The sequence below is a fragment of the Vespula pensylvanica genome, chromosome 18 (assembly GCF_014466175.1).
Source record: "Vespula pensylvanica isolate Volc-1 chromosome 18, ASM1446617v1, whole genome shotgun sequence".
Classification (NCBI taxonomy): domain Eukaryota; kingdom Metazoa; phylum Arthropoda; class Insecta; order Hymenoptera; family Vespidae; genus Vespula; species Vespula pensylvanica.
The window spans coordinates 1,089,343-1,115,436 of record NC_057702.1 but is presented as its reverse complement, the minus strand read 5'-3'; the positions used below and the strand labels follow the sequence as shown (position 1 = coordinate 1,115,436).

Sequence of the window (26,094 nt, the reverse complement as noted above, 5' to 3'; positions counted from 1 at the left end):
TATACGAAATTATAAGGAATTTTTAGTATTTTTATATTGTTAGCATTGTATAATCTTTTTGTCGTTTTCAATTCAGGCGCCAATAATTTAAGAATTGTGATTGGTCAAAAGGAAACGCTCCACGCCTTAACCAATCCGCTTTTAGTAACGATACGAGATCATAAATTCGAGAGTTGTGATTGGTCGGAAAGGAAATGCTTTTCTTTCAGCCAATCAAATTTACTTATTGAAGACGCCATTAAATGGAAAAAATATTAGACGCAATATGTGTACTATCTAAACTAAAAGTTCAGCGAGGTTCTTTCTTCTCCGAGGAGCTACGCCGTCACTTTCGTTCGTAGAGGTTAGTATTAGGAAATAATCATTTAATATCTTAGCTATATTGACGTACTGGTAGAATTTATACGAAATGTAAAATATCTTTCTCTTTGCGTATTGCATCGTATGTATTTTTATTAGAAATCTCGAAATTCAGATAACATCGAAAGTGACCACGTGTATTTTGAAGAAGCTTGATCTGACTACAGCGAAAATTCTCGAAGAACTTCTGATTTAATAATTTTACCGTTTCGTTTCTTACATATTAATCAATTCTTTTAATTTTTTGCCGCATTTTGTACGAAAGAAGGATTTGGTCGTATGAAAAATACTATGTTGAATGTGAGACAGCTGTTTTTTTTGTACATCTCAACAAAATATTTTCTGATTCAATTGAATTTATTTGTATGACATGTAATAAATCTATGAAAGGATCATTAAATCTGTTTTCAGTCTTAAAATATGACCAACTCCAAAGGTTATCGGCGTGGTACAAGGGATTTGTTTTCTCGCAAATTCCGCAAACATGGAACTATTCCTTTGTCCACGTACATGAAAGTGTACAAAGTTGGTGACATAGTTGACATTAAGGGCAATGGAGCTGTTCAAAAAGGAATGCCATATAAGGTTTATCATGGAAAGACTGGACGTGTATTTAATGTCACACCTCATGCTCTTGGAGTTATTGTTAACAAAAGAGTGCGTGGACGTATCATTGCAAAGCGCATTAACGTACGCATTGAACATCTTACCCATTCAAAGTGCAGAGAAGATTTCTTAAAACGTGTGAAAGAAAATGAAAGGCTTAGGAAAGAAGCAAAGGAAAATAAAGTTCAGGTTCAACTTAAAAGACAGCCTGCTGAACCATCTAAAGCTCATATCGTATCGGGACGTGAGGCACCTATATTACTTGCACCTATTCCTTATGAGTTTATTGCTTGAAGCTGCAATAAACATGTTTTAAAATATAAGTCATCTTTATTGCTTAATGCCCCTAGATATATAAATCAGGAATTTAATTAATAAGAATTAATAAAAAACTGATGGTCATAAAGTTCTTTAATTCTCACTTATATCTTATATAGGATTAGATAATACTTCTTTTCAGATTGATAACATAGTATAATAACATTCATATAACAAATAATAAACAATTATTTTTTTTTACATAGGAAACCAATTCCAAGATCAATAGTTCAGCATTGACATCTTTTTAATAAAAAAGAAAAAAGATTCATATACATATTAATTTTTAGAAATAAAATCTGTCAACTGTACAGTAAAAATGTGTAGATATTAATTTAGAGAATTACATTAATTTGAAATGATAATGACTATCCTTAACATAACTTAAATTCTTTTGTTATGTCGAGTGATTTTTAACTACAATCTCTTGATTGATAAAACAAAATATATCCAGTTTCTGAACTCTTCTGTATATCTGAAGTGAGCCCATAGAAATCCTCTATTGTTGATGCATCAATTTTCTGAAAAATATGATTAAATTAACTTAAATATATTTATAGTTGAAGTAGTAAATGGATATATTTTATTTTTTATGAGGGTATATTTTCTAAGGTATTTAAAAAATATATATAATTTTTTTTATAAATATGTATCTTACATCAACCATGTCATCGTCAAAAAGCAACCAAAATCCATGACTCTTTACTATAGAAATATAGTGACCTCTGTTAGGACCACTTCCGCAATGTATCACAACTGCAACTAAATCATACAAGCGATCAGGGTTGACAGCATCATCGCTCTGCAATTAAAAATTTTGTTTTCATAAATATTTATAAAAAAAAAAAAAAAAAGTCAAGTAATATGCGCAACATAAATTTTTCACGATATTTACAGTATTAAAAAGCCGCAATTCCAATGGGAAAACTACCCTGTGAGATACTTTGATGTGTCGATTATATTGTTCCACGTATTTAAATCTTTTCAAATGTAATGCTAAGATCATTGGAAGTTTCTTAACTCTCATTCGTTTCTAAAATACAATGTAACAGATGATATATTAATTTCGTTTGTTAATTTTAATTAATATTATCCAATTTTTTTTTATATAAAACTTGAATGAAAAACAAGATAAAAGTATACCTGAGCTTCCTGATAGCTACTACAATGATCACATTTAAATTTATTATCGCTACAAAGAGTTTCAGTATTAGAGAAGCAACGCAGGCAGTATGTTATCGAGGTGTTTTGGTCTACGTCAACTTGCAGATCAAAAAAATCCTCATCTTTGCTAGAAACAGTCTCACAATTAAGGCAGCGCGTTTCCGAAGTCAATATTCCTTGAAATATTTCATGGACCCATGTTGGTTCTGGTGGGGACCCAGCATCACCTGCACCTTTCCCACCTGTTTGCTTGGTTTGACTTCTTTCTGCTAAAATAACAAATAACAAACATTATTTAAACATAAACAAAAACAAGAAACTTACAATTAAAGTACTTACCCAGAATAATTTCATTTATATGATTAATAAGAAAGTTTAAAAATTCGTGTGCATCTTGTTGCATATAATTATCAAACTCCTCTGAAAAGGTAATATTATAAGTAATATATAAAAAAAAGTAATAAAAAAATTAAAGTAATCAAAAGATAAAATAACAAACCTTTTTCTTTTCTTAACCTAGCAATGAACTTTTTAGGGGCAATGGAACCAACTTTTTTCTTTTGTGTAGCAATATTATGAAATAGATCAGCTAAACATGTCAATAAAGTTTCCTTAGTTCTCTTGTTTCTAGCTTTGTATTCTAATACTTTTTCTCTAAATGGCCTGCAGAAATATAGAGCTTGCAATACTGAATTACTGTAACAAGTATTACCAAACTAGAAAGAAGGAAAGAAATAATTTGTAATTAATTGATAATAACAAATATATTGGAAATAATGTTTGATCATTATATTTATTTCTACTTACATTGACTAAACCAAAATAATGTTCGTTTGGTGGAAATTGATCAGAGCCGATATCTCTTTCTAATTGTGATATGTTTGCACCCTGTAATAAAAGCATTTTAGATAAATATCAAATAAATAATACAAACATAGAAATAATAAGAATATAACAGATAACGTATTAAAAAATAGATAAATAACCATCTGTCACCGAATTTCAAAATATTTATATCAAAATTCTTGATAAGAAAATTTATATGGTATAATACATAAATAAAATTAAGTGACATGAATAGAATGTAGTAATTAGATCACAAATGTAAATAAGGGAGTAAAGATTGAGAAAAAATGTTACTATCAGTTAGAAATGCACATAGCTCTGCACTGATATTAAATTGACACTTACCATTTTATGATTTTATAGCCCCAACTGTATATCGAATGTTTAACATAAAATTCATCAACGATATAAACTCCATCTTAATGTGACCTAATGATTCATTACCTAAAATCCTCGACTAAAGTAAGTCAATAAAGTTATCACAATCGTATACTCAAACGTTTCTTCTAAGAAAAGGCCAAGTTGCGCATATACTTCAGCATATGCATCTACATGCGCAAGAGAAGATCCCTTCGAAGGAAAACAAGTAAATACGTGATGGGCATCTTAAATTTCCTGTTAGAGAAAAGAAATTTAAAATAAAATAACTTTATTATGTTAGACCGTTCGACATATGCAAATAACTTAAACTACATATTTACACGTAAGTTATTAATTCGCTTGACTCTAATTTATAATCGTTAATATAATTGAAATCTCAACACACTCAAACCTTTGATTTAGAAAATTTCATTGTTATTTACTATATAACAAATTGATTTTGTTAAATTTATACTTCAATGTAACGGTACTCATCCAAATATCAGTTTAATGATCGGATATTTTTTGCTCAGATAACATATAGTAAATATGGCGGCTAGTAAGTTTACATCTCGCTAAATTCCAAACTAGATATTTCCCTAGCATAATAATGAAGTAATATAATTTATACGATAATGTAAACATGGTGAATGTCCTAAATGACTCCGATAGCGAGGATGAATTACCTCCTGGATGGGAAGAAAGGGCTACTGTAGATGGAAATGTTTATTACGTAAAGTAAATATTTATTTGACAAATAATAATTAAGTTAATTTCTATATTAATTATAATAGTTAATCTTTTAATCTCATATATTTAATTATAATAAATTTCTATACTTTTTATTTATTGTCATCTGAAATATTTGATCTTTATTTTGTAGTCATTATACGAAAGGTACACAGTGGACACATCCTAGAACTGGACGTAAGAAAATTGTTGAAGGAGGTATTGTTATAGAAAAAAGTATATATACTTAAATTTATTTGTTCTAATTAATAATAAAGTAAAGTATCATAATTTTTTTCATAGAATTACCATCTGGATGGGAAAGATGTATATCTGATGATGGTAAAGTTCTTTTTGTAGATCACATGAATCGTACTACTACTTATACTGATCCTAGACTAGCTTTTGCCACAGAATATAGAGAAATTTCACAACCAGTACGGCAAAGGTTTGATGGGAGTAGTACAGCCCTTTCAGTTTTACATGGTCGAGACTTACGTGGTAAATTAGCACTTGTCACTGGTGCTAATACTGGAATAGGTATTTGATATATATGTATATTTTTTTTATTATTTTAATTTTGTTTACATGTAAAACAAAACATTAATTGATTTTAGGTTTTGAAACAGCTAGGTCATTAGCTTTACATGGTTGTTATGTTATACTTGCTTGTAGAAATTTAAAAACAGGTGAAGAGGCAGTGAAAAAAATAAGACAAGAAAAAGAAAATGTAAATTGTGAAGTTTTAGAATTAGATTTAACATTGTTACAAAGTGTACGTAATGCTGCAGAAAAGTTTAAACAAAAATATAGGTAATTATATAAAAAATGTTCATATATAGATGTCTTCATATCATTTTAACAAGTATAACATTTTTTAGGACTCTCCATATTTTAATATTGAATGCTGGTGTTTTTGCGATTCCATATGAACTTACAAAAGATGGTTATGAAACAACATTCCAAGTAAATCATCTTTCACATTTTTATTTTACACTTTTATTGGAGCATCCAATACGCAGTTGTCATAATGCAAGAATAGTATTTGTCTCTAGCGAATCGCATAGGTAATTTTAATGTATTATAATCTTTTTATAAAAATGTAATGTATAATTTAAAAAATTGTTATTACTCCACAGATTTTCTTCAATACAACATGTAGAAGATATACATCCTTTAACTTTATCACCACCTAGATATTATTATTGGCCAATGGGTGCATACAATGATTCAAAACTTTGTAATATATTATTTGCACAAGAATTATCTAAACGATGGCCTGCAGTAAGTGTATTTAGCTGTCATCCTGGTAATATGGTTTCTTCATCTCTACCTCGTTATTCATGGGTTTTTCGAATATTGTATGCCATAGTGAGACCTTTCACCAAATCATTGGTACATTTAAAATTTTTTATTAACTTAAAACTTTTTAATAAAAAATATTAATTTCATCATTTTTCTCTTTTATTTTAGCAACAAGCAGCAAGCACAACAATTTTTTGTGCAACTGCACCAGAATTAGAAGGAGCAACAGGACTTTATTTTAATAATTGTTACCGTTGTGATCCCTCCAATTTTGCACTAGATTCTGCATTAGCAAGTAGGCTATGGTCTGTTTCTCAAGATTTGATCATAAATGTTATGAAAAAAGATAAACTTTGGCAAGAATTAGCTTTAAAATAATTTTATAAGGTATTCCATGAATATATATTATAATTTCTTTTATTGATATCATATATTTTAAATGATTTAATATAAGACTAAACATGTTTTTATATTCATTAAATATACAATATTTTAACTAGCATAAAATTCTTTCAAATATTCTGCCTTTGGTTTGAGAATTGCTTTATCTACAAGACTTATAACCCAACCTGGTTCAAGACCATAAAATAACTGTCGTGGGTCTTTACGCTCCGTTAGCATTTCATAATCGGGATCATCTTCAATTTTTGGAAGTACATAACCATATTTTTGAGATAATATTAATCGTTCTTGAGAAATTTTTTCAGGGTCTGCTAAATATCCTCTTGATGCTGCATTTGAATAATATTCTAAACAATCTGCAGGTGGTAATAATCTACGGGGTATTGGATCACCTAGATCACACAAATATTTTATTATTAAACATATTATTAAAATAATATAAGTACAAAACATAATTAAGTAATCAAGAATAACTATACCTCTGGAAAGAAATTGTTGAGTATCATTTAAAGCAAATAAGCAATTTGTATCATAATAGGCTGTAGTAATAACACCACCATTTCTTTCAATTGCAGCAATCACAGGTTCACTTGCCCACTGTACTTCTATATTGACCTTTGCTTTGAATAAATCTGCACCCTTAAAAGATGTTTTTTAATATCAAATGATAATAATTCTTCCTTAAATTTAAAAAAAAAAAAATTTAATTACCTCGTCTGTTAAATGGACTCCAGCATGTTTCCAATTAATTTGAAAGTTATATAATCCTGTATTTATTATAGTTGCAAGGTCAATTGGTTTACTTATATCTATTCTATTTGTATCTATGAACATTTGTAGCTGGTGTAAAGAAAGTGGTGGATACTGTCTTCTTAAACTGTAATAAAAAAATGCATGATACTAGTTGCTTTAAATATATAATCAGAGTAAAAATAATCTAAAACATTCCTATAATAAGAAATGTTATACTTACTGATGTCCTTTATAATACGGTTCATATTGAAATCTAAGATAAAATGGATTGTTTCCAGTTTCGTATCCAGGTCTCATAAAATTTTGTCTTTGACCAGAACCTTTATTTCCTGCACCGTGTTTATCTCCTCCATGTTGACCTCTACCTCTTTTTGACTAATTATAATATAAAAATAAATTTCAATTCTATTAATTATATATAACATTGCATTTTCAATGTTTTTCAAAATTAACAAGATATAATAATTAGAGGTTATATATGCTTCTAATTATTTTCAACATATATTTAATTTTAATAATAACAACAATATTCAGAATCGTAAAGATCTTAATCTCATTTAATTATATATTTAATGAATCTAATACATGCATAAGTACTAAATAAAAAAAAATTTCTTACAGCCTTTTTTGCACCAGGGTTAGGTCGAATATTTGACAATACTACTCGAGGTAAATTTCTTAACATGGATAATGCTAAATCTCTACCATTTTTTGCCATTTTCTATTTAACAAATTGTTTTCTTCGTAATTATTATTATCTAGAGAATTATTCACTCCAAAAAATATACTATCGAAACTAGGTTTTACACGGCTAGATATATGTTTGTATATTCCTTATGGTGGGGACACTCTCTCTATTTTGTACTGATTAACATATTTATTATATTACCATATTTATTATAAAGATGTATATATATATATGCACATATTACAGGACTTGTATATCTAATTTGGAAAGAATAATTAATAAGTACAATATATAAGTGCATAGTTTAAACAACAATATTAGAAAAAATATTGAAAAAATAAAATAAAATGTAATGTTTAAAAATTATTTAACAAGATTCAATATTGATTTCATTGGACCAAATGATCTTTTTTATTTTTACAATTAATTTAGAATTTTTTAATGTAAAAAAAAATGTTTTCCCCTTAGTGGATTCGATCCACTGTTATTCGAGTAATGTCTCAAATTTTTGAATGAAATCATCCAAACGACGTAGGATCAAATCCCTCTCGGATTTTTTTCGAAATAAAATTTTTTTCCCCCCACCGAAATTCAAACCCGAGTTGCCAAATCTATAGCCAAGTATGTTAACAGTGTCACCACTTCACTCATTAAAAATTTTATTCTTACAGTATAACAGCTTATTGGGTGGTAACCATGGAGAAATGATAAAACAGATGGAAAGAAAAATACGATTATATGGAGAGGATAATCTCACTATATATAACATTTATAATAAATAGTATATATTAAAAAAAATAGGTGAAAATTTTTTTCTACTTTATTTTTTATCGATAATTCAATTCTACATAAAGAGAACATCGAAGAGAATGGGAAGCCATTTTTCTCCAATACTAACTAACTTTACATGTAGAATTAAGTAAAAAAAATTAGTTCACTTGTTCAAATGAAAAATGAAAAATGATTGACAATATTATATTATGGAATTATTATTGCTACAGTTAAAAAAAAATATATATATATATAATTAGACAAAAGTCCGAATGCATTCGAATAAAAACCTAGTGATCCGTTTACAATACTGCATGTACACGCATTAAAGTCTCTGTAAATCAGTCTTTCATATCATTTATTGTATTCTGTTATTTTAGATTGTATTTATATCTTTTATACAATCAATTATAAAACAATCGATGTTCTCTTTACAAGCAGGTAGCATGTTCAATTATAATCGACGATTAGAAAATATGTAAATAATTTTCCTTTTAGATAATCGTTTTGATCACGACCTCTTCACATATAATAAAGATGAAAATAAAAAAAAAAAAACAATTAATGAGAAGTCCATTGTCTTGACGAAAAAAATTATGCAGGAGGATGACCTTCATTTGTAAATGCAGACGCAGCATCGGTCTACTTCACCGACAAAATATTCTTTGAAATATATTAATTGATGACGTAAGTTAGAAACTAAGCAAAGGCAAATCGTTGATAACGTTTGTCTCTCTTTTCAAAATAGAAATAGTATAAGAGGAAAACACAAGAAACTCAAGTATGATGGTAGACCCAGTCGTTATTCCTCTAACGGTAAAGACGTGGCTACTGAAAGAGGAAGGAGTGAGAAATATAAAGAGAGATAGATAGAGATAGAGATAGAGAGAAAGAAAGAGAAAGAGAGAGAGAGAGACAGAGACAGATAGAAAAAAGAGAGAGAGAGAAAGAAATGGAAGGGAAAGCCAGATCGTCCGGTTTCTTGCGTCCATGATTGGTAGTATCCGTCAGTATACATTCAGCCGTCGTTTGGGACGGCAATAGAACCGGATGACTTGAATAGGATTGTTGTCATTGCTCTTCGATATATCTTTATTCTTATCCTCAACTTTTTGCTTATCTTTTAAAGTTCAAGATATAATCAAAATTATACTTAAAAAATTCAAAAGATTTAAAAAATACCTTAACACCTTTTAAAGGTGGCATTCGGAAACGCATTACATCAACGGCTGGTGAGTCATTCTATTTATTTAACGAAATGACGTTGTCCTCCGAAAGGATTCATGGTTCAGCGCCGGGAATGATCTCGATGGTACAAACTAGGTCTTTGGAAGTGTTGCGTGAAGCCCTCTTGTCGCTGTAACCTGATTAAGCTTGAAGATTATGTTTCTTTTTTTATCTCTATCTCTTTTTTTTTTTTTTTTTCTTTTTTTGTACGATATCCGTAACGAGTTGATATAATTAAATATTATTTTTTTAGTTTTGAGAGCAAAAAGATTTTATTTTAGTGAACTATTTTTGAGTGGGAATTTTTAATATATTTCGTATTTCTATTATTATTTGTTTGTTATTTAAATGATATAATAGTATATTTACTTCATGATATTATTGTTATGTTTAATTAATTAATAATTAAGAGAATCGTATTAAATTGATGATTTATAAGAATCAAGCTTATTATCATTATTATTATGTTCGGAAATAATTTAAAGCAAATACAAGACAGAATAGAAAAAATTTATTCAGAAAAGAGACGACCGTATTTATAATTTATTCCAGTATATAAGCTCTCTCTTTTTCTTTTTCTCTGTGTATGTATGAGAAAGCGACTATTCTAAAATATCTTGCTTGACACTAACGAAAGTGTCACACAGTAGATAGCAGTTTCTATTTTATTATGTTCCTTTATAGCATTGGAAAGATTTAAATTATTTATTGTATTTAAGATTATAAAAACATTTGTTTTTTAGGTTATATGGGCGAAAAAATTAATTTATAATTTTTAACATTCTTAATGTCTAATCATCCGAATGTTGTGTTATCATTACTTTTTACGATCATTGTAATTTTATTTACAATGATCATAATTTATTAAATATTATATTTTTATGATTCGTATAGTGAAATTGATTGAACTTTGTATATTCGACATATTTGTTAATAATTTATAAACAGGATATAATTAAGTTTCTTCTTGAACATGAAGATTATGCAATCATTCTTGGAAAAATTCAATCTCATAATAATAAGAAACAATTAAAAAATGGAAAAACCCCGGTTGAAAAGTATTCTGTGTATATACATTTGAATATATGTTATTACGTACATACATCGTGTGTGCGCACGATTATGATTAATTATCTTGAACATGACATAACGAATAATTTTCTATACAAAGATGAATTGTATATAGACAACATTAATATCTGCAATAATTGAAATTAATATGAGCTATGAATTTTTGTGTTTCAGATGTGAAATATTTCAATAATAATGGATTGGTTATGTTTATGCAGCTTTCTTTTTTTGGGAATAATAACCAATATATTAGCTGAATCGTACGTAATTAATTTCAATAGTATATTTATTTCTGATTTAATGCATTTATTTATAAATAAAATAAAAACTAGAATATTCGAAAATGAGTAATCACAATGAATATTGGCGGGAATCCCCGTTAGACGCCATTGTTAATCTACTATACGTAGTACTACGTTCGTGACTAATGTTTGTGTTGATTTTTATTTGATACAACTTAACGTCGTCACGAGTTTCATCTATCGAATGTCAAGTATATTATTTTTATCATTAGTATTATGTTTTCGAGTAATTAAATAATGTATTGCAAATTGAATTCCAAATTAACTAATCTATTTGCTTACTCTGTTTATATCTTTATTGCGGTTCTTTCATCGTTTTTTATTTTTACTACTTTTTTCTATTTGGATCCTCATAATCAGAAAAAAAAATCGTAAGTGAATATTTATAGTTTGATCAATAGAAAAGCAACAGGTTGTTAATGAAGTCTAATACTATAATTTTTCTTTTTCCCTCTCTCTCTCTCTCTCTCTCTCTCTTTCTCTTTATACAGATACAATGTAAATATTTTATATTTTTAAGGTATTATGCTGTCATCGCACCAAGGATAGTACGTCCTGATTCTGAATACCATGTTACAGTAAGCACTGTTGGTATTTCAACACCTTCAAGTGTATATATAGAATTGTTTGGAAATCTTGATAATGGGGATCGTTTTAATGTCTCTCAAACTGTTACTGTAGAACCATATTCTACAAGAATTGTGAGATTAGAGGTATATATAATAAAAAGTCATGTTTCTATATTATTTATACATAGCATTATTAGTTCTTCAATTTTTTATTTATATATTAACAGGTTGGAGATACTTCTCCAGGACGTTATACACTTTTTGCACATAGTTTATCTGGCATAAAATTTGCTAATTCGACAGATGTACAATATGTTCATAAGAGTTATTCTGTTTTTATACAAACAGATCGGGCAATATATAAACCTGGTAATAAAATCATGTTCCGTTGTCTTATATTAGATTCCAGATTAAGACCAAGTCTTACACGTCAAGTAGATATTTATATCACAGTAAGTATACTTATTAATATATATAAGTGGTCTAATAAAAATATTGTACTAATAGAAATTATTGATGATTGTTATAGGATGGAGGTGGTAATCGTATTAAACAATGGCAACGACCACAAATAACACGTGGGATCTTTAGTAATGAACTTGAATTATCCATGTCTCCAGTCTTAGGCACTTGGAAGATTATAGTTAATATCAATGATCAAATGTTTGAAAAAGAATTTGAAGTTGCTGAGTATGTACTTCCTAAATTTGAAGTAACTATTGATGCACCCAAACATTCAACTTTTAAAGAATCAAAAATTACTGCTACAGTTCGTGCAAAGTAAGTACTAAACTATTGTAAATAGTAATCAAAATAAATAAATGAGCTAAAAATAAATTATACAACAATATAATTGAAATATATTTGTGATCATATATGATAATATATATTCTTTAGATATACTTATGGAAAGCCTGTCAAAGGAGAAGCAACTATAACTGCTTATCCAAATATTTTTTCGGGAGTTATTCAACCAATTTTCCAACAACCTGTAAGAAAAGTTATGCCTATTGATGGAAAAATTACTGTGGATTTTGATATTGTTACAGAGCTCAGGTATATTAAAAAAAAAAAATTATAACTATTCAAATTATATTTTACGTGTATATATATTAATATATAAATTATATAGTTTATATTATAAAAAAATATTTATATATATATACTGTACCTTTTTTTAATATTTTTTGATAACACAGACTTACAGATGAGAATGAAAGACCTATTAGAATTGAAGCTACAGTTGAAGAAGAATTAACAGGTAGAAGACAAAATGTTTCAGTTGAAATAACACTGCATAAACATAAATATACTATGGAATTAATAAAAACATCTGAATATTATAAACCAGGATTAAAGTATACAGCATTTGTAAGTAAAATTTTTTATATTATATATATTAATTTATAAATTATATATATCATAATTATTTTCAGATTAAATTGGCCTATCATGATGGCGCCCCCGTTCAAGATACAAAAAATCCTGTTCTAATAGCTTATGGATACACTTATAATCAATCAGCTTTCTCCAATATTACACGTTTTCTAGATGAACATGGCATGATACAATTAGATTTTTATCCACCTATGGCTAAAGATGATATTTCTGTTCCACTTAATATTGAGGTACGAAGATAAGTAGCATATAAGCAATTTTTCGAATTAATAATTAATAATAATTAATAAATTATTGATTTTAATTACTTTCTCAGGCACAATATTTAAATTTACATGAGTGGTTTTCCAGTACAAATCAAGCCATGTCACGTAGTAATGAATATATACAAGCCATTTTAAAAACCGAAAATCCTATGGTAAATCGCGACATTGAGATCGAAGTTAATTCCACAACTCCGCTTAAATATCTAAGTTACGAAGTGCTTGGTCGTGGTGATATTTTAGATGCAGGTTCTGTATATGGACAAGATAAACATAATATAAAATTTAAGTAAGTGAATGGTATAACATTCATGTGCAAACTTCTCTATAAATAATTCATAATTCATAATATATAAATTTCAGATTTTTGGCCACATATGTTATGGCACCCACAGCACATGTAATTGTATATTATATTCGAGATGATGGGGAAGTTATTGCAGATGCGTTAGACGTGGAACTCGAAGGAGCACTACAAAATTTTGTATGTATGGTTTATCATCTCATTATTAATATGTAATTATGATTTGTAATATAATAATAAAATATTAATTTTTTTTTGGGATTAAGGTTGACATTAAAGTGACACCAGAGGAAGTCGAACCAGGGAAGGATGTCAGTTTGACAATTTCTTCAAAACCAAATTCATATTTAGGAATATTAGGTGTTGATCAACGATCTCTTCTGTTAAAATCAGGAAATGATATTTCTTATGTATGTAATATGTCTAATAAAATATAAACTAAAATATGTACATGAATACATATTTAATATATTTTACAGGAGCAAGTGGAAAAAGAATTAAAATCATATGATTCGATTCAAGAATCTCCATATTCAGATTTCGATTTTCATCGTTCATTCTGGAGACCTGGATCAGGTACAGCTGATGATGTATTTCAGGTAAATATCAACTGTAGTTAATATTTTATATTATACTTTCTCCCATATATTTAAAAATTTGAAAATAAAATTTATTTACTAGAAAACTGGTGCTGCAATTCTTACAAATGGATATCTTTTTGAATATTTATTACCAAGTAAGTATATTTATTCATCTTACATAATTAAATCAAAAAATAATTTGTATATTTATTTAACATAATTATATCTGTAACATTGGTATATATAATGTAGTATAGTTAGATTATACTTATCTTTAATTTAACTTGAATCAATTATATTTATTATTACTCCTTAAATCTCTAGTGAGCTGAATATTTGTTATTATGCTTATTTATTACGTTAATCCTAATTATTTAACAATGCTTGTATGTGCATAGTATACTACAGAGCTAGCATGGCAGCAATGGATTTAAATGTTCCTGCTCTTCCTACAAGCCTACATTTCAACCAAGCTACATTTTCAACCAAGAAGGTCACTGTTCGTAAGAATTTCCCTGAAACTTGGCTTTGGGAAATGATTGATGCTGGGTAATGCCAATTAATTAATAAATTATGATACACACTTATTTTTTATTTTAGTTTATAAAAATTTACAATTTTGTAATATGCACAGATACTATTTCATTTCATTCATTTATAATAATCATAATAATTAGTTACAAATATTGCTAGTCTGCAAATATAAAATTGCTTTCTAATGCTTGGTGAGGATGAACTTACTTCTATTAACAATTTTCATAAAAAGGTATTATTAATTGCTTGTGCTAACTTGCTAATTGAATTTTAACTCTGGATTGCTATGAATAATTAAATAAAATTATTTTTTATAACGAATATATATAACATGTTTTATACATGTATCTATCCTGCAATTAAAAATATTATTTCTAACAGATTTAATAATTTATGAAAAAATATAATTTTTTATTTAAATTTATTTTTTTTTTTTATAAAATGTCATAGAATAAAAATATACAAAATCTAATTTTTTTTTATATAGAATTATGTATATTGACATTGAAATTATTTTACAGCCATGTGAACATTGTGTAACATTCATGTTATCTGTTATATAATCATCTTGAATACATATAGTTAAATTACAGGATACCCAGGGAATTGGGAAGGTAGGCTAGAAGGCTCGTCTCATGGAGCGTCTACGTTTCGACCAGATCTTGGTCCACCCGTAACGCTCAGATTAGCAACAAGGCCACCATTGGCAGGTCCTTATGCCTTCTCTCGCATCCCACCTCCTGTTTGGAATAAGCCCCGTGTATTCCTTATGCATGACATCTTAAACACCTGGCTTTTCACAAATTTCTCTTCAGGGTATTTATTTGTATCTTGTATATTTCTATGTATGTGCATGCTCGTGTATATTTCATCTATATGAAACTTATAGACACACATACATATTTTTCTGTAAATAATATTCTTTTATGTTATACACAGTAAATCTCGTCTTTATGTATATGTAAAGAATGCAGGAAGAAAGGAACTGAAGCTGCTTAAATTTATTTGTAGTATTGCCACTATCAATGTAATTAGAGCTATAGTTATTTATTAATTTTTCACACTCTCATCAAAAAAGTTTACACACATATTTTATACAAATGAAAATTTATAAATTCTCGCACACAACATAACTTACCACAGATTATGTTGGTATTTCAAAGATTGAATTTTTATCAAGGAAAAAACAAACAAAGGTTTTTCTAATTTTTAGGGTCAAAGGAGAAACAGAGTTTCGACGTGTCGTACCAGACTCCATAACATCATGGGTGCTTACAGCATTCTCTTTAAGTGATGTACATGGATTAGGTCTCATTAAAGAACCAAGAAAGGTTATTATATATTATATATATTCTGCTATATTATATTCAAATAGTTTATATAATAATTTAATATATATAATAATATGATAAATATTATTTCAGCTAAAAGTTTTTAGACCCTTTTTTATTTCTATGGATTTGCCTTATTCTGTAATAAGAGGAGAGATCGTAGCGATTCAAATCGTGGTATTTAATTACATGAATAAAAATGTGGTATCTGATGTCCTATTAGAGAATACTGGACAATTTGAATTTGCGGAAATTTCCAACGAAGTCCATGACACACCAAGTAAATTCATTAATAAAATTTTCTTTATTTAAGTAGTTAAACAATATCATGTATCATACAAATATGTTTTTTTTTTTTTTTTTATATAGAATTAGAATTATATCGCAAGAAGAAAGTAGAAATTAAAGCCAATTCTGGTGCAAGTGTATCTTTTATGATTATTCCAAGAGAATTAGGGTATATAACAATCAAAGCTACAGCCCATAGTCCATTAGCAGGGGATAGTGTTGAGCACAAATTACTTGTAAAGGTAACTCTTTTTTTATTAATAAAAAAAAATAATTTCAATAATGCAATATATATACATGTAACATGTTCTTCACATTTTTACAGTCTGAGGGTGAAACACAATATGCAAATAAGGCAATATTTCTAGATTTAAGAAATACAAGAAATATACAAACGAATATTACAATTGAGATGCCTAGAAATATAGTAGTAGATTCAGAACATATTGTAATATCTGCAGTAGGTAATAATATTTATACATTTTATATTTTTTATTGTAATTATTTATTAATAATTTTTTTTTTGTTATAATTAGAAATTTTGAAATATTAATTTTTTAGGTGATATCCTGGGTCCTAGTATACCTAATTTAGCAAATTTGATTAAAATGCCATTTGGATGCGGCGAACAAAATATGTTGAATTTTGTGCCTAATATTGTTATATTAAATTATCTCAAGGTAATCTAATTAAGTTTATATTTTTTTCTACAGACTTGTACGTATAACTTTGAAATAATTTTAGAGCACGAATCAATTAAAACAAGCAATACAGGCTAAAGCATTGAAATATTTAGAAATTGGTTATCAACAGGAATTGACATATAAACATGATGATGGATCATTCAGTGCATTCGGCATGTCTGATTCTAATGGAAGTACATGGTAAAATAAAAAATTATTTTAGATTTCCTGTGATATATGAAGATGGATTTTTATTCTCATTTTTTTTCTTTAGGCTTACTGCATTTGTAGCTAAATCATTCAGACAAGCAACAGAGTATATAACTATCGATAACAAAGTAATAGACGAAGCTCTGCAGTGGTTATCCAATAATCAAGCTGAAAATGGTAGTTTTCCTGAAGTAGGAAGAGTCAGTCATCGTGATATGCAAGGTGGAGCTGCAAAAGGTCTTGCGTTAACAGCATTTACACTTATTGCATTTCTTGAAAATCCAGTAAGTATATTTATATAAGATGTAATATTATTTTCTCTTTTAATAAATATGAAAATATGTTTTTTACTTTAGAATGCAATAGAAAAATATAGGAACAATATAAATAAAGGTGTCGATTATATAGTCAGAAACATGGACGAATTGGACGATCCATACGCTTTAAGTATATGCACGTATGTGTTAAATTTGGCAAAACATCCATATGAGACTAATGCATTTTACGCATTGCAATCGAAAGCATTGACAGCAGATGATATTAAATGGTGGAGTAAACCAATTGCAAAAGATGACAAAAATCCATGGCATTCTTTACCTCGCTCTGTAGATGTAGAAATGACATCCTACGCGTTACTCACGTACTTACGGAGGAACTTAATTGCTGAATCTATACCCCTAATGAAATGGTTGGTCAAACAAAGAAATTCAGAAGGTGGTTTTGCATCGACTCAAGTAAGTTTATATATATTATTCGTAAAAAGAGAAAGAGACTGTTTAGTTTTTAACACAAGGATTTGTTTTAATTTTAGGACACTGTGATAGGTATATATGCGTTAGCACAACTAGGTGAAAAATTAATGGTAAAAGACAATTCTGTTTTCGTAACATTGGCCTATGAAGGAGGACAAAATCAACTGAGTATAAATTCTCGCAATTCTATGATACTTCAAAAACAAATTGTAAGTTTTTAATTTGTACAATACAATATCTATTTATAAGGAAATATATGATTATATCTTTATATATATATATATATAATATTAATGTATAGCTTCCGAAAAAAACTCGTTTCGTTAATATCATTGCCAACGGTAATGGATTTGCCATAGTTCAAGTATCATACGAATATAATTTGAACGTAACTGGTGCTTGGCCGCTATTTACTTTAGACCCTCAGGTAGATCGAAACTCTAATGCGAATCATTTACAATTATCTATTTGTTCTGGGTATGTAACCATTTATATATTATAAGTAAACTAAAAAAATTAAGTTCATGTACACAAACTTTCGTAGTAAACAATATTGATATTTTATGTATAACAGATTTGTACCAACAAAGGAAGCTAATGAAAGTAACATGGCTGTTATGGAAATTAGTTTGCCATCAGGTTTTACAGTTGATAGGGATTCTTTACCTAGTCTTGAAGTATCGCAAAATGTTAAACGAGTGGAAACCAAAAACGGCGATACAATGGTTGTTTTGTATTTTGATAAGGTTTGCATATCATTACACTTGCAAAAAAATATAGTATATTATAAACAAAATATCTCCTTATTTTTTTAGATTATTATTTATTATTAAAATGTAATGCAATGTTACAGATGGTTATTCACGAGTATTGTCCTACTGTATCTGCATATAGGACACATAAAGTAGCTAAACAAAAACCAGTACCTGTATCTATATATGATTATTATGATTCATGTAAGTTCTTAAGTAAATTCTTATTACGTGTGTATATATATATATATATTATTATAATTAACATATTAATATAATTTTTTAAATATATTAGCGAGAAGAGCACGAGTTTTTTATGAACCACGAGTTGCATCACTTTGTGATATATGCGAGGATGAAGAATGTGAGAATGTTTGTCTCTCGCAACCTGATAAAAGGAAAGATAACGCTAGTGCATCTGTTGGCCCATCTTTCTGTATAGATGCATACGTGAAATTCTTGCTTGTTTTGTTTTCTGTTGCACTTTATAAATATTTGTAAATATAGATTTAGCGAGATCACATTTATACGTAATATTTACAAGTGACATAACACAAAAGCATAGGTCAGTGTTTCTTAAATTATATGTTCGATGAAAATAATCAGTATTTTTGTGGATAGAAATATTTTTGTATTTTTTACCTCTTTTTTATCTTCAGAGTTTACATGGAAAAATCCAAAGAAATAAATATCATTTTATTTAATAGAGAAAGTCATGACAATCGACTAAATTTACAAAGTTTGAGAAACATTGATATATATTATATACTTTATACGTAAGTGCTGACCAAAGTACTTTTCAGATTTACAGAATTTGCAATTTTCAAGTTGCAGAGATAATATCATCGTACAGACAAAGCAGAATAGTTAATGTAAGAAATTAATTTTAAATTCATTTAAAAATATATTGTAAAACATTACTAAAGTTACTGTTATTAATATTATGCTACGTGTATATTTTTTCAATATTCTTTTTTCTAACTGAATGTGTTTACGTTATGAAAGATTTAATTAATGCGAAAAGAAATAAATATTATTTTTCTTTTTATTTATTCCAATGGTTTGTGAAAATGATTGACACATGAGTATTTTTATAAAGATATTTCAATCGTATGAAAATAAAAAAAATCCCAAGATTCTTTTGTATGACGACACAATATTTTTATTATATCATATTAATGAATATTTAAGATAAACAAGTAAGAAAAAAAATATTTAACGAGTTTTAAAATATATTTTATAAACTAAACTACCTCGGTCGGTAATTACTTATCATGACAGTCAATTTGTGACGTCGATCTTCTTTCAATAAGTAGTACAAATATTCTCCAATAGGGGCGCTGTTAAAAATGAGAAATTTAATATGAAGGGCCTATCTTATATAGTTAAGGATGTCCATGCTTGATCGAGCGAGTACGGTAGCTCGACCGATTGTTAATAGCGTCATTGAGATCGTTGTTTCTGTTGAAGCGTAATATTTATATTCAGTGAAGCTCTTGGAAGGGACTTTACATTTTGGTAGAAGTATTACCCGCGGACGGGATACATTTATGAGTAAGTTTCTATAAGCTACAAATATCTAAAAGTGCTCCCGCGATTTCTCGGGTAACCACAAACTGCCGCTCATAAACGCTAATCATTTAAATGCAAAACCGTCTAATATTTGATACGATTATCATTGATTAATTCTAGTAAAATCACGCCAGAAATTTTTACGTTACGATAAAAATAATTTTCATTATATTAGAAATTAATCAGATTTCTACATCCAAAGATATATATCATAAAGTATAATAATTTTCTTATTACTCCAATAATATAATGTGTCTGAGAAAACTTTAAGCTATTTTATGTACAATATAATGTTATAGTGTAATGTAACGTGTTGGTATTATTTCTTGTGTGTTTATCAAATTAAAATTTATGTTGGTGTTTGCGTAAGGTATCATTAACAAAATGATAAGATATAATAAAAAAATGATTGTGTGATCTACAAAAACGAACTGTTATAAATTTACATAAATTAGGATCGGCGTGTTAGCGTGTGTATATTCTGTTTTAATCGTTATATCATTTAGAGTCGTAACGCATAAATATTATTATAATGTGATGTAAGGATGTCAATATTGATACTGTACATGTATTATATGGTATATAACAGTGTTTATGTATTTTAGGCATGAGGCGCAAGAGTGACAGAAATAAAGCTAAAGCAACACCAGAAAAAAAAGTTGAAAAACCAACAAGAAAATCAACTCGCAGGCGTGGAAAACATTCACTATCTACATCACCTGAGAAGGATAATGTTGAAGCAACTACAGTGGGTGCTACTTGTACAAAAGAAACTGAAAAGTCTCAGGTACAGACATGTCTTCAGAATAAGGAATTAGAGCAGGTATCAGATAGCCATGAAGAAAAAGTTTCATCCACTGAAGGTGATATCAAGGCACAATCACCAGAGGTCGAGGAGGACAATAACGGTGATTCTGTTTGGAAAGTGGCAAGAGCCGATGCATCCCCCGGCGAAATACAAAAATTGAAGTTGTGCAGACAACGTAATACATCAGAAGCATCATCGGATGCCTCTTTAAGTAGGAAAAAGTCGAACAAGTGGCAAGAAAGTGGTGAGGGAGGTGCAGGGGAGGTTGACTCGGCAGATGAGCAGCTGGTATCTTGTACAAGAATGTCCAGTGGCATTGAACAGCCGTATGATCCCTCCTCTTCATACCCAGGTCAGGACTCCAACGAAGAGGTAAGTGATAGCAAGGAGATCCTGCCTGAAACCACTTCAGCCAACTTGTCTGACGATAAACCAAACATAGATCAGCAAGGTGATTCAAATGAGGCTAGTTGTTCCAACCAAAATCTTCATAGCGAGCCCAGTAAGCCAAGTAGTACAACCACTCCGGTTCTTAATTCAAACGGCGATCATATATCAGAGGAAATAGTAGCTGATATTCCTAAGGAAGACCAGCCTGAGGAAACCATTGAGCAGAAACCACCTGAAGTATTTGACAAAGAAGCCAGCGTTGAAAATGTCTGTAAGGAAGCTAGTACCGATGACGAAGAAGAAGACAAACGGAAAATACATAAATCAGATTCATCGTCTGAATCAAATGATGAGAAACATACTAAAATCGATTGCAGTAGCAACAGAACAGCATCGCGTGCTAGTCGCAGAAAGCATAGAAATAAATATAGAGATTCCTCTAATTCTGAAACGCCTGATTCCGAAGATGAACAGCCTGCTGAAAGGAAAATCGAAGAATCTTTTACTCACAAAGAAAAATCAAATACAATAGATATATGTGAAGAAAAAGATAAATCAAGATCTCCAGAACCAAAATCTAATCCTCTATTAAATAACATCAATGTCGAAGTTGAACATTCCGAAATGACTAAACCAAAAGCTGAGAATGAAACTGAAAAGCAGGAGCACGTTCCATCGGCTGATTTGCAAGTTCAGGCATCAATGCAAAAACCTGCGAAAGTTAATTTGAAAAGATCATTGTAAGTATTGTTTCGATATATTATACATCTTTCGAGAAATTAGAATACGTTTTTAATACGTTTTTTAATATGATTTTTTAGTTCAGCACGAATATTGGCTGACAAAAATGATACAAAAAAAGATGATACTGATTCAAATGCTAATAACGAGTCCAATAATCAAACTAAGGTACAATATATCATTGTAATATTCTATAAATTTTAATTAATAATTTTAATAATAGATCTAAATAATAAAAACTCGTTTGCTCTAGGAAAATCACAATAACGAAGATAATGAGTTTAAATCCGTACCAAGAAAGCGAAGATGGGGAACTGCATTGTCTACGGATAGCGCACCGTCTTTTTCGATTTCAACGGACTCTCTCAAGGTAATATTAACAAATAAAACTTCTTTAGATAATTTATATTTTAAACGATTAATTAACGTATCAATATTGTTTGTACAATAGGCACTAGTGCCAGGTGCAAAACCATTATCTATCAATGAAGTACGTTTGTCGAAAGATGATGACGATGAAAGAGATCAAAAGGATAATGAAAAATGGCTTAACGATGATATCAATGATCAAAAGCCGAAAGATATTCTTGCGCAGAAGAATGGTGCTGCAAAAAAAGGAGATGGAAAAGTTGACAATCATATAGGTACAAAATTATGTTTCATCGATAATTTACATAATTATTTGATAACAAGATCTCACTATATTGGATTTGAATTAATAGTCTTAAACTTTGATTTAGTAGCAGCAAGGCGGAAGATTTCCATCGTGAAAGAACCTCCGCATGTGAAGTCACCCAGTCCACCAGCGACAAAGCCTACAAATATTCTTTTGATAAAAAATCTGGTTCGTCCGTTTACTTTGAATCAAATTAAAGAACTCCTTTCTCGTACTGGTACGATCGTTGAAAACGGATTTTGGATGGATAGAATTAAATCTAAATGTTTTGTAGAGGTTCGTCAAGAATTCTCTCGTAATTCGTCATTGATTAACAATTAAAATATAGCTCTTTAAATGTTATTCTCGATTTTGTTAGTATGCCAATGAGGATCAAGCATTTGAAACAAGGCAAGCGTTACATGGTATATCTTGGCCCGTGTCAAATCCGAAAAGACTTCATGTTGAATATGCAACTAAGGATGATATGGAATTGGCCAGAGAATTATCGAAAGATCAACCTGTTTCACGTAAGACGGAACAACTTTTAACGGCAGATTCCTGGCAACAAGATTGGAATCGCGAAGAGAGAACAAATTCGGCGAAGGTATGAACAATTATTGAAATTTTGTATGAATGAAAATTATATCGACTTTTGGATATAGGTGGTCGTTGTTAGAGAATGGGATTTGGGTAAAGAGGATGGGCAACAGCATGTTAAAGAAAAAGAACGAGACAAGAAAGAGCAAGATAAGAAAAGAAGAAGAAGTCGGAGTCCCGCATTGGAAGCACATCTTCCAGCTCCTGCAAGGAAATTTAAAAAGAAGGAGGATGATCCACCGCCGGCTAAACTTTTAGACGATCTTTTCAGAAAAACAAAGGCGACACCATGCATATATTGGTTACCACTTACGAACGAACAGGTACATTTTTTTTAAGACAGTATATTTATCCATGAATTGAGATTATCAAATAGAATAAAAGTAATAGAGGATAAGGTTCTTCTAATACAAATCTTTCTTATGATTAACAAGTAAACAAATTTACACATTAGCAATATTGGCGTTAACGTTTTTTCTTCTTCTAACAATTATTGAATAGACGATTAAAAGAGAAAATACAATACGGCTAATTACGGAAGAACCTTAAATTGATTGAGATACGCGCGCACGCGCGCGCGTGTGTGTGTGTATGTGCATTCAGGTATTTTCGATGTTATAATATTATGTGTACATCTTTCATGAACACAGATAGTAGTAAAGGAAGAAATGCGAAGACAGCATATGGCCGAGCACGCACGCAGATTAGAAGAGATGAGACGTACTGAAAGAAGCAGAGACAGCCGACGCCGTCGTAGTCCAAGAAAATAGAAAATTTGCAGATCGCCATTTCCGATAAACGTACCTTTTTCCTGACGTAAACAAAAACGTACTTTGACGAACTTGCATACAGGACATTTTTACAGTTATCGATCGAGAAAAAAAAAAAAAGAAAAAGAAAAGAATAATTTCAGGAACTGACAGTTCATATTCATCGAATTTACATTTTATTTTGTCACTTGTGTTATTAAGATTCATTTTTATTTAATTTGTTTGAAAATCTATAACGATGCTGCTGCACTAGTGTTTTAATATTATTTGTTAAATGTTATTCTTTCTCTTTGAAAACAAGTCACAAAATAATCTTATTATTGTATGCATTACTTGGATCTTTTTTTTTTTATTTTATTTTTTTTATTTTTTTTTTTTTTTTTTTTTTAAGATTACTGGGATTACTGGGAACGATTATTAATTTTTCATTTCGATTCATTTAACGACAGTGAAAGAGTTTCCTCTTGCATGATGACGCTCCATAATTTCCTTCGTTCCTTGACACCTCAGCTTTGAGCATTAAACCTTACTTCTTACAGGTCAACAACATTTACTATTCGACAGAGTGGCGGTAACAATAGAACAGATTCGATAGTGTGGCACTGTGTTTTGATCATCTGTACAGGACAGGCACTGCATCATTTTCTCTGCAAAATGCATCGTATAAATACGATGCAATAAAAACTATATTACTCGTAATGCTGCACATCACGAGTATACACACACACAACGTGGGAATCGTAAGAGAATATAAAGAGAGGGAGAGGGAGAGGGAGGGAGAGAGAGAGAGAGTGAGAGTGAGAGAGAGCGAGAGAGAGGGAGAGAGAGAGGGTGGGAGAGGGAGGGAGAGAGAGAGAGAGAGAGAAATTAATATAAAAACAAAAAAACTCTATTGGTCGAATAACGAAAAGGACATTGTATTTGTGAAGCGTAACGTTGAATTGAGTTATTCGTTTTCTCTTTTTCTATGAAACGAACTTTAGTCAACTATTTGAATCGACGCGTGAATAGCAATAATACTACGCATGAAAATTGCAATATTGTCGATTGATTAAAAATGTGAATGTGAAAACAGACACAAAAAAGAAAAAGAGTTTCTTTCTATAATATCCACTTTCTTGTTTGCTTTAACTTTACTCAAAGTTAATGCATTATGACCCTATCACTATAAAATGTGGTAGTCAAACACAAAAAACACTAGTGTTGTACCTGCCAAATAGTCGTGCAGGAGAAACACACGTTGTATATATAATAATATTAAATATTCCATAATGTGACATGTGTAAAATTATCAATAAATGTAAAACACGATAGGACATGAAGTATCTTTACCGCTTACTTTTTACAGTATACCAATTGGGAGATTGTTATTTACCTGTAGATGAGATATAAACAATAAGTAATACTTTACAAAATATACATGTGTTCAGAAAGTGATACATTTGGCTAATAATTGATACCATTCTTTACTTCTATTTAAATATGGTGTATGACGTGTATATATATATATATATATATATACACACACACATACATATATTTAGGAACACACACACATACACACATACGTATTCATATGCTTCTAGTACTATCTCACATCAAAAGTTTATTTGTTTGTCCGGTTTTAATGGAATATGTACATAAACTTATTTGATATCTTTATTCATATCAATAACATCATTAATACTAATATTTAAATGGCTTTAATTTACAAAATTGTTGTAATAATGTGCATATCGATTACACTAATAAAATATTTCCGAATTATAAATACTGTTCATTAGAAAAAAAAAATCGTTTACATAGTTTTTGTTTTCAGATAGAAACATTGTTATCATAGCAGCTTCTCCAATTTAATATTAACTTTATAGATTGAAATCATAAAAAAAAAGTATTTTTTATTTTGTTAAGGTATATTTCTCACGATAAATATTTAAATAGAATTAATATTATTTTGTTTGTTGATATTTATAGTAACTAAAAATCATTCT

The 26,094-nt window shown here is 29.2% G+C and overlaps 6 protein-coding genes across 11 annotated transcripts; 4 read left to right on the top strand and 2 right to left on the bottom strand.

The window, feature by feature from the left end:
* The first annotated feature begins 780 nt into the window (after positions 1 to 780).
* LOC122635564 (60S ribosomal protein L21) lies at positions 781 to 1,289 on the top strand. Its single transcript, XM_043825918.1, has one exon. The coding sequence runs from the start codon at positions 781 to 783 to the stop codon at positions 1,258 to 1,260; it is 480 nt and encodes a 159-aa protein (XP_043681853.1). The 3' UTR covers positions 1,261 to 1,289.
* A 224-nt stretch (positions 1,290 to 1,513) lies between these two features.
* LOC122635562 (ubiquitin carboxyl-terminal hydrolase 46) lies at positions 1,514 to 3,782 on the bottom strand. Its single transcript, XM_043825915.1, has 8 exons — positions 3,640 to 3,782; positions 3,256 to 3,336; positions 2,948 to 3,164; positions 2,788 to 2,868; positions 2,428 to 2,717; positions 2,180 to 2,317; positions 1,943 to 2,086; positions 1,514 to 1,805 (listed from the first exon to the last, which is right to left on the bottom strand). The coding sequence occupies exons 1-8, from the start codon at positions 3,640 to 3,642 to the stop codon at positions 1,698 to 1,700; spliced, it is 1,062 nt and encodes a 353-aa protein (XP_043681850.1). The 5' UTR covers positions 3,643 to 3,782; the 3' UTR covers positions 1,514 to 1,697.
* Positions 3,783 to 3,866: 84 nt separating this feature from the next.
* LOC122635561 (WW domain-containing oxidoreductase-like) lies at positions 3,867 to 6,736 on the top strand. Its single transcript, XM_043825914.1, has 8 exons — positions 3,867 to 3,997; positions 4,188 to 4,392; positions 4,538 to 4,602; positions 4,687 to 4,923; positions 5,001 to 5,196; positions 5,265 to 5,450; positions 5,523 to 5,778; positions 5,857 to 6,736. Exons 2-8 carry the CDS (start codon positions 4,298 to 4,300, stop codon positions 6,064 to 6,066), a joined length of 1,245 nt encoding a protein of 414 aa, XP_043681849.1. The 5' UTR covers positions 3,867 to 3,997; positions 4,188 to 4,297; the 3' UTR covers positions 6,067 to 6,736.
* LOC122635563 (39S ribosomal protein L15, mitochondrial) lies at positions 6,090 to 7,697 on the bottom strand. The gene is made up of 5 exons (XM_043825916.1): positions 7,463 to 7,697; positions 7,064 to 7,218; positions 6,802 to 6,967; positions 6,570 to 6,729; positions 6,090 to 6,482 (listed from the first exon to the last, which is right to left on the bottom strand). Exons 1-5 carry the CDS (start codon positions 7,559 to 7,561, stop codon positions 6,181 to 6,183), a joined length of 882 nt encoding a protein of 293 aa, XP_043681851.1. The 5' UTR covers positions 7,562 to 7,697; the 3' UTR covers positions 6,090 to 6,180.
* Positions 7,698 to 9,311: 1,614 nt separating this feature from the next.
* Positions 9,312 to 19,511, top strand: LOC122635376 (CD109 antigen-like). 4 transcript variants are annotated; one of them, XM_043825528.1, is made up of 27 exons: positions 9,312 to 9,534; positions 10,775 to 10,860; positions 11,423 to 11,615; positions 11,699 to 11,923; positions 12,001 to 12,251; positions 12,369 to 12,527; positions 12,671 to 12,842; positions 12,908 to 13,099; positions 13,186 to 13,421; positions 13,496 to 13,616; positions 13,703 to 13,846; positions 13,916 to 14,035; positions 14,118 to 14,172; positions 15,145 to 15,367; positions 15,765 to 15,882; positions 15,976 to 16,162; positions 16,252 to 16,412; positions 16,496 to 16,634; positions 16,732 to 16,850; positions 16,915 to 17,054; positions 17,128 to 17,347; positions 17,420 to 17,797; positions 17,875 to 18,024; positions 18,117 to 18,292; positions 18,390 to 18,561; positions 18,669 to 18,771; positions 18,863 to 19,511. In XM_043825528.1, the coding sequence occupies exons 2-27, from the start codon at positions 10,796 to 10,798 to the stop codon at positions 19,066 to 19,068; spliced, it is 4,425 nt and encodes a 1,474-aa protein (XP_043681463.1). In that variant the 5' UTR covers positions 9,312 to 9,534; positions 10,775 to 10,795; the 3' UTR covers positions 19,069 to 19,511. The 4 variants fall into 4 exon arrangements, 3 of the variants coding, with proteins under 3 accessions (XP_043681463.1, XP_043681462.1, XP_043681465.1); XR_006328657.1 differs by lacking the exons at positions 9,312 to 9,534; positions 10,775 to 10,860 and adding an exon at positions 11,021 to 11,273 and having other exon boundaries at positions 18,863 to 19,132; positions 19,227 to 19,511; XM_043825527.1 differs by lacking the exons at positions 9,312 to 9,534; positions 10,775 to 10,860 and adding an exon at positions 11,021 to 11,273.
* A 442-nt stretch (positions 19,512 to 19,953) lies between these two features.
* Positions 19,954 to 25,540, top strand: LOC122635484 (apoptotic chromatin condensation inducer in the nucleus-like). 3 transcript variants are annotated; one of them, XR_006328683.1, is made up of 10 exons: positions 19,954 to 20,121; positions 20,745 to 22,077; positions 22,159 to 22,246; positions 22,332 to 22,448; positions 22,530 to 22,722; positions 22,819 to 23,030; positions 23,113 to 23,340; positions 23,399 to 23,656; positions 23,984 to 24,161; positions 24,643 to 25,540. XR_006328683.1 is itself a non-coding variant. In XM_043825753.1 (10 exons), the coding sequence occupies exons 1-9, from the start codon at positions 20,118 to 20,120 to the stop codon at positions 24,101 to 24,103; spliced, it is 2,553 nt and encodes an 850-aa protein (XP_043681688.1). In that variant the 5' UTR covers positions 19,954 to 20,117; the 3' UTR covers positions 24,104 to 24,133; positions 24,643 to 25,540. The 3 variants fall into 3 exon arrangements, 2 of the variants coding, with proteins under 2 accessions (XP_043681688.1, XP_043681689.1); XM_043825753.1 differs by having other exon boundaries at positions 23,984 to 24,133; XM_043825754.1 differs by having other exon boundaries at positions 19,955 to 20,121; positions 22,822 to 23,030; positions 23,984 to 25,540.
* The last annotated feature ends 554 nt before the right edge of the window (positions 25,541 to 26,094 follow it).